This window comes from Haliotis rufescens, unplaced genomic scaffold (assembly GCF_023055435.1).
Source record: "Haliotis rufescens isolate VD_foot unplaced genomic scaffold, xgHalRufe1.0.p SCAF_3, whole genome shotgun sequence".
NCBI classification, from domain to species: Eukaryota; Metazoa; Mollusca; class Gastropoda; order Lepetellida; family Haliotidae; genus Haliotis; species Haliotis rufescens.
The window spans coordinates 67697842-67707195 of record NW_025964001.1 but is presented as its reverse complement, the minus strand read 5'-3'; the positions used below and the strand labels follow the sequence as shown (position 1 = coordinate 67707195).

The following is a 9354-nucleotide window of genomic DNA, read 5'->3' as shown; positions in this document are numbered from 1 at the left end:
CCAGACCTGTGTTACCTCGTTAGCTTTCAAAAGCCTTGTGATAAAAAAATAAAGTAAAATTCAAATTGTCAAATTCAAATTATGCAATTCTTTCTTTCTGACCCAATTACGGGATTAAAGTAACATCAAGACACCCGGTGTTCAAAGCCACACTCGGTAATATCCTGGTAAAGTGGTCGTAAAGTGCGACCAAATGGATCAATATCGATGACTGGGTTGTCTGGTCCTGATTTTATTATAGACGTGCCTCCGTTAAATATATATAATATTGGTGAGTGCGGCTTTAAACAACAAACACACACACGTTGCAAAATATGCAATTAATCAGTATCACAGTCCAAAATGCGGCCTTTCTCACCAGAACGTCATCCGATATACTCCTTCAAAGTTGCTCAAACAATTCAAGGATTAAGATCCAGCTTGCAACACGACACGCCGTTTCGACACAAGTCATTACGCCAGCGTGTCCATGTGACTGGTTAAGGATGTATCATATTTCACAGTTTACTCATCTAATATATGTGTAGGACCCTTGTGTTTGCGACAATCGGTTGACGTGTTAAGCCAAAGATCCAAGTCAGTTAGGTTCATTCCCCCCAAAGTAAAGGTTAAGCACACACTGCCAACAATACACACTGATCCGCCAACACAGATGACTACATGTATCTGCACAGCATGTGCTCAACGGAACAATAGGCACACTCATCACTGACACAACGACGTTGTTTTCCTTGTCTGCACCCGTGAAGATCCGGAGTAGAATAGGTCTTCAGCAACCCATGCTTGCCGTAAAAGGTGACTTTGCTTGTCGTGAGAGGCGACTAACGAGATCGGGTGGTCTGGCTCGCTGACTTGGTTGATGCATGTCATCGATCTCAATTGCGTGGATCGATGCTCATGATATTAATCACTGGATTGTGAGGTCCAGACTCGATTATTTACAGACCGCCGTCATATAGCTGGAATATTGCTGAGTGCGGCGTTAAACAACAAACCAACCAACCAAACGAAGTGCAGAAATGTTCGGGTGATCCTGGCACAGTGAGGCTGCTTAGGCTCATCATCAAACTTTTTGAAAGTTTAATTGAGGCCTTGAATGTTGCAACTTTCATCAAACAACTTCTGAGTAATAGTCGTATGACGCTCTTTGAAATCTTGGAAAAACGAGCATGTTCGATTGTACCTCAAAGGATGCGAAATGTCCACACCAAAGGCTGGAGCTGCAGGAACATTGCTCGACACAAAGGAAAAGTTTACTATTGCAAGTTGAAGTCATCCCTCTCGTCATTGTCACCCTGAATTTGTATGCATAGATCTAAATATGAAACAGACGAGGCGGTCTCACTGGTCTCATTAATTTCTATTTTAGGTGGGTGGATCAGTGGAAGGGAATTAGACAATCGATATACCTGCAGCTTAGGTTCAGCTTCTTGGCCAAATTACCTTGCACTTAGTTTGCAAGTCCGAGCAGAAATTCTGATTCACATGCCCCCCCCCCCCCCCCCAAAAAAAAAAACACCCCACAAAAACAACAAACAACAAACAACAACACACACACACCAAACAACACCAACAACAAAAACAACCAAAAAACAAACAAACAACAAAACAAAACAACAACAAAAAAACAAAAAACAAACAAAACAAAACCAACAAAAAACACAAACAAAACAACAACAAACAAACATCAGCAAGAAGGGGAGCTATTGGTGCCCATGGGGATGCCTACTTCTTGCCTTAGTGGTTTACCCACAAATTTCACATAGATGTTATCAATGAGGAAGTCCAGCATTTCTCAGTAAACTTCAGATCGCATTTGCTTTCATTTTTGACAAATTGTCCGGAACCTAGACAGATATGTAACTATATCTATGACCACCTCGTTTAGTAACAACAGCCCCATGGTTCAAGGAATGTCGTTTGTCATGTGGGATAGAGGTGTACAAAGTTAAAAAATCAAACGTTTCGACAGAATTGAACCTGGTTCTTTTCCGTGAGAATCCACATAGTATTAATTCCACTTGTCTCAAATAATGGTGTTGTACATTTGTTGGATCCAGCAATATTTGTTCGGATTTTAATGGAGCTTTCGATTCCAGTTAATTTCGTCACTGTACAAAAGAGGAATGGACATGTCTTCCGGTTTAGAGTCAAGTCAAAAGTTGAGGGTTTAGTCAACATACCGGCCTTATATGTGGCATTAACATCATGTCCTTATATGTAGGCAACGCATAAAGTTACGCCTATTACTGAGGCTTTGGTTTGAATCCAACCAAACAATGTAGAAAGAAAAATATTTATGGATGAACAACTTCCTTATTACAATTAAGAGCGACGTTTCGGTGTAGGTTCTAATACCGTTATCAAGCAAGTCATCCATCAATCTTATCCTTACTTTGTACTTCAACTTCTAATTGCAAAAGAAGTTAAAATTGGTAAAGCAAACAAATACGGAGACAGGATGTGAATAGTTGGAACACACGATAAGCCATACCTTGGATAATTACGTATGTCTACTTTATTCATGAGTGGACGCCTCATGACTCAAAGCAAACCACTGAAACATACATTCTCACACGTGTACAAACTTATTAAAAAGATATGAAGGTTATAAAGAAGTTATTTCAACTTAAATGTCTCCTTTTGGTATTGCATAGTATATGCTATGAATGATTGATAATATTTACATTAAGAGTAAGTGAAGTCAAATGTCTGAGAGACAAAGGATATGCGTTAATTGTTAGTTAATACCTGATATTTCAATGACACAGCAATACACATGTATACCTAATTCTCCACTCCATTTGAGGCCGCCACAATCTAACTAGCGAGATAAACGCGATGGCCCTTCTCCGCCTTCATACATGCTTGCTATTGTGTAACTTATACCCGACTTCCATAGGCTGAGAACAGTCAAGTCACACCCAAACTATTTCGCCATCCCTACTGTATTTATTCACACCCCTCCACCCAGGCAAACACATACCGCCACCTGTATCTCGCATACTCCAGCATATACCGCCACCTGTATCGGACTGTGATATTCGTATAACCAGGAGACATGGGATTTCGTGAGGCATCCAAGTTTTCAAGAATTGCTTTTGGGTTGGCGGTTGGAGGTTTTTTAACTGAGATTATCGGATTTCCAACACCCTACTGGGTATCGGGCGATGGGTTTTCCCAGGGCCTATTTCAGACGTGTACAATTCTTGGCTGCATTAAAAACCCGTCTGAGTCACGTAAGTAAAGTATTGTTTACTTCCAGAACGATTATTAAACGCTATAAGCAGCAACAGACGAAAAGTTGCTTGATTCAATATGTGACCTTTCCAGATCAATCAATCATTATTCATGGTACTAATGAGGTCAATGGCATGTAGTTCTTTGCCTGGGGCGTGTTACAAATTCAAACATTTTCTCAGTAACATAGCATGGTAAATGAACAAAGATAAATTTCTCCTACTTTCTGTGACATTAATTTACAAAATTTGTTAACATTTGGGTTGTGGTAGACATAGTTATGTACATATTTTGCTCTTAAATCATTATACACTGGACATCCACATAAAAAGTGATATTCATCTTCAATACAATCCGTTTTACAAATCCTACACAGTCTATGTTCTCTTGCAATACCTATAGCTACATATCTGTCTGTTTCATGTGAGCTTCAACGAAATCGAGAAAGATCTGTTCTAAACCTATGTAAATCGACACTTTATTAGATAAGGTCCTAGTATACTGAACCGCAAAAGAAACGTCACCCCAAGTAACATTGCATGAAAAGTTGTCATTTAAATATCTGGGTAATTTTTGTCAAAGTTTCTAAACTTTAAAATTACCTTGTCCGGAAAAATGAAATTTGGTGATAAAAAGCAGATGACAATAAAACCGATCGCCCAAACGCATCACGGCACGGCCATGGTAACACGATGCACGTGAGTTCCGTGCAAATTGAAATGCACATGCGTTCCCCCATTTCTTGCCCTATAAAAATCCACCCAGATCGGATAACATTCATCCGTTATTGAATTGCTACCACATGCCAAGGTTGACAAGGAATCAGCGACACCAAGCCCTTGCACGATTGCAAGACGTCAGTATCGTCAGATTGTGCAACAGCATCTTCAAGATCGCTTTGTGACTGCTGCTGTTACTGTTTCTTGTACAAGCAGCCACACACACGTGCATGAACGTCGCTATATAAGTGCAATAATCTTGGACGCGACGTTAAACCCCATTTCACCTCACCTCACTTTAAGTTAGGAACGGGAAGGTGATGTATAAATAATTTCTTAAAACATGGAGGCGATCTCAGATATGTCACTATGCCGAGTAACAGAGTAGAGACAGAGCTTTAGTGGCTTTTGGTAAATGTCAACATTCTGCTTATCTTTCTCCAATATTAAGGGGGCGGTCGGGTAGCCTAGTGGTTAAAGCGTTCGCTCGTCACGCTGAAGACCCGGTACAATATGTGAAGCCCATTTCTGGTGTCCCCCGCCGTGATATTGCTGGAATATTGCTAAAAGCGGCGTAAAACCATACTCACTCACTCACTCCAATATTAAGCTGTCTCACCATGTTCATCCTTAAACAATGTTGAAAGCGGCATAAATACCAACGAACGAAGTAGACACAATGTATGGATAACAACTTCTGTAATACTGTAAAGGAGACGATTCGGCATAGATCCTTATACCGTTCTCAAGCGAAGATAAGTTGTTATCCATAAATTGTGTCTACTTTGTCATCCGTCAACCCCATCATTTCTAATCAATGCCTATCAAACAGTTAATACCAACTAACTTAACACATCACCAACACATCTTACAAACACTTACGTCAACCATGTCTTTAGTTTTAAGCTGGGGCAAGGCAGTGACTAGCTTAACACATCATCAACACATCTTACAAACACTTACGTCAACCATGTCTTTAGTTTTAAGCTGGGGCAAGGCAGTGACTAGCTTAACACATCATCAACACATCTTACAAACACTTACGTCAACCATGTCTTTAGTTTTAAGCTGGGGCAAGGCAGTGACTAGCTTAACACATCATCAACACATCTTACAAACACTTACGTCAACCATGTCTTTAGTTTCAAGGTGGGCCAAGGCAGTGACTAACTTAACACATCACCAACACATCTTACAAACACTTACGTCAACCATGTCTTTAGTTTCAAGCTGGGCCAAGGCAGTGACTAGCTTAACACATCATCAACACATCTTACAAACACTTACGTCAACCATGTCTTTAGTTTTAAGCTGGGGCAAGGCAGTGACTAACTTAACACATCATCAACACATCTTACAAACACTTACGTCAACCATGTCTTTAGTTTTAAGCTGGGCCAAGGCAGTGATTGCAATGGAGATCCTCGGGTTCCTGGCCTGCCTGGGCTGTGTTGTCCTCATGGTGCTGTACGTGCATGTGAAGAATGACCAGAAGATTCTCCAGACTGCAGCAACTGGGTTGGCGTTTGTTGCAGGTTCGTGTTAATGGATTCCTATCGCAAAGTCATGCAAACAATTGTTACAATAGCCACAATGTAAAGGAACATACGAATGTATTTTAATGCCGAATAGTTTATGGGCGGTCCCTAAGTACATGTGTTTGTTGTTGAATCGGATTACGAGAGTATCACGAGATATTTGAGAGTGGCGGTTACTAGTGTAAATATCGAGTGAACACGAGTAATCCCATTCAACAACGAACTTCTAGCGGAGACCCGTCAATCAAATTTCAGCTCTGCAGTCGAAGAACATAAGAAGGCTTGTAAAAAACATCTTGTTAAAATGTCGCAATTCCACTTACCTTACGTTTCTGGTGTAAGTATCCAAACCCCAGCCACAGCATTACTTCCGTAACAAGGATGCGTTAGTGTCTACTTCTAACTTGAAATGAGTGAGTGAGTGAGTTGGGTTTAACGCCGCTTTTAACAGTATTCAAGTTATATCGCAGCGTGTCAGCTTAATGTGGGAGGAAAGCCCGACGTGATGCAGGTCTCAGACGTTTACCACTTCGGTGAAACCCAGGAGCACGGGTATGGTGCTGACAAACCTAGAAACATAATCGGGGTGAACCGGGATTGGAACCCACAATCATAGGTTTCTGGCGTGCCCAAGGGACGCAACTCTGCACAGCGAATCGCGGCGCCTTAGACGACTGGGCCACCCGTGCCCCCTCGTAACGAATGACCGTCCATAGGAACATGTGCAGGTACTTGAGTCTATAGTCTTCTCCTTTCAGCGGGATTCATCCTCGTCGGAGTCATCATTTACGGTTCGGAGCTGTCGGGCGCCTCGTTCGGCTGGTCGTTTGGGATGACCATAGTGAGTGGCCTGTTCCATATTGGTGTTGGTGTTCTGAACGTAATGGACAAACTCTCACCACAGTGAATGAGAACAGCGGGCTTGCCACTGTCTAGTGGCCTGTTCCATATTGGTGTCGGTGTTCTCAACGTTCTCTGACGTATGTTGGAGCCCAAATGTACACATGTAAGGTTTATGCGGGGTATTTTTTAGTTTCCCTGTCTTGGATCAATAAAACTGTTCGCTTGTTCTGTTCGATTATTATATTCTGGTGGGAATTCCAGGACGGCAGGTCGATGTGCACAATGAGCGTCTTCGAGAAGACAAAAGAGGACCATTTCGTCAATTCAGTGATCGCTGGTTTGTCTGGTCCGGGGTCGATTGTTTAAAGGCGATCGTGATGCAGCTTAAATGTTACTAGACACATAGACAGATGAAGACACCCAGATACACACACGCACACGCACACGCACACGCACATGCATACACAGACACACACATCCAGAGAAAGAGTGACACACAAAAACTGATCTGGCCACACTGACATAGATGTAGACACAGAGACATGCAGACATATCTACACAGACAGACACACAGACACACAGGCACAGACACTCATACACAGACACATAGACACTCATATACAGACACACGAACATACATACACAGACACACATACACAGATACACGGACACACATACACACATACACATACACAGATACAGGGACACATACACAGACACACATACACAGACACACGAACATAGATACACAGACACACATACACAGACACACGAACATAGATACACAGACACACTAACATAGATACACAGACACACATACACAGATACACGGACACACATACACAGATATACGGACACACATACACAGACACACGAACATAGATACATAGACACACGGACATAGGTACAAAGACACACGAACATAGATACACGGACACAGATACACAGACACACGAACATAGATACACAGACACACGGACATAGATACACAGACACACGAACATAGATACACGGACACAGATACACAGACACACGAACATAGATACACAGACACTCATACACAGACACACAGACACAGACACTCATACACATACACAGATACAGGGACACATACACAGACACGCAACAGATACACAGACACACAGACACAGACACACAGACACAGACACACAACAGATACACAGACACAGATACACAGACACAGACACACATACACAGACACAGATACAGGGACACATACACAGACACACATACACAGACACACATACACATGTACACATACACTTACACAGACACATGCACACAGACACAGACAGACACTCATACACAGTCATACAAACAGACACACATACACAGACACACGGACACAGACACAGATACACAGACACTCATACACAGACACTCATATACAGACACACATATACAGACACACATACACAGACACATATACACAGATACACAGACACTCATACACAGACACTCATACACAGACACAGATACACAGACACAGACAGACACTCATACACAGTCATACAAACAGACACACATACACAGACACACGGACACAGACACAGATACACAGACACTCATACACAGTCATACAAACAGACACACATACACAGACACACATACACAGACACAGATACACAGACACACATACACAGACACTCATACACAGGCACTCATACACAGACACACAGACACAGTAACACAGACACAGACAGACACTCATACACAGTCATACAAATAGACACACATACACAGACACACATACACAGACAAAGATACACAGACACTCATACACAGACACTCATACACAGACACTCATACACAGACAAACCTACACAGACACAGACAGACACTCATACACAGTCATACAAACAGACACACATACCCAGACACACATACACAGACACAGATACACAGACACACTTACACAGACGCTAATACACAGACACTCATACACAGACACACAGACACAGACACACAGACACAGACACAGACACAGACACACAGACACAGACACAGATACACAAACACTCATACACAGACACACAGACACAGACACAGATACACAGACACACATACACAGACACTCATACACAGACACACAGACACAGACACAGATACACAGACACATAGACACAGACACAGATGCACAGACACTCATACACAGACACAGATACACAGACACAGATACACAGACACTCATACACAAACACTCATACACAGACACTCATACACAGACACACATACACAGACACAGACACAGACACACAGACACAGACACAGATACACAGACACTAATAAACAGACACACAGACACAGACACAGATACACAGACACACATACACAGACACTCATACACAGACACACAGACACAGACACAGATACACAGACACACAGACACAGACACAGATACACAGACACTCATACACGGACACAGATACACAGACACAGATACACAGACACAGATACACAGACACAGATACACAGACACTCATACACAGACACTCATACACAGACACACAGACACAAATACACAGACACTCATACACAGACACTCATACACAGTCATACAAACAGACACACATACACAGACACACGGACACACACACAGATACACAGACACACATACACAGACACTCATACACAGACACTCATACACAGACACTCATACACAAACACAGATACACAGACACAGACAGACACTCATACACAGTCATACAAACAGATACACATACACAGACACACGGACAGAGACACAGATACACAGACACATATACACAGACACTCATACACAGACACTAATACACAGACACACGGACACAGACACACGGACACAGACACATATACACAGACACTCATACACAGACACTCATACACAGACAGACACTCATACACAGACGCTCATACACAGACACTCATACACAGACACAGATACACAGACACAGATACACAGACACTCATACACAGACACAGATACACAGACAGACACTCATACACAGACCCTC

General features: G+C 42.2%; 1 protein-coding gene across 1 annotated transcript; it reads left to right on the top strand.

Annotated features, from left to right (window-relative positions):
* Positions 1-2919: 2919 nt before the first annotated feature.
* Positions 2920-6568, top strand: LOC124123860. Its single transcript, XM_046487045.2, has 3 exons — positions 2920-3239; positions 5345-5494; positions 6256-6568. Exons 1-3 carry the CDS (start codon positions 3062-3064, stop codon positions 6402-6404), a joined length of 477 nt encoding a protein of 158 aa, XP_046343001.1. The 5' UTR covers positions 2920-3061; the 3' UTR covers positions 6405-6568.
* Positions 6569-9354: the final 2786 nt, after the last annotated feature.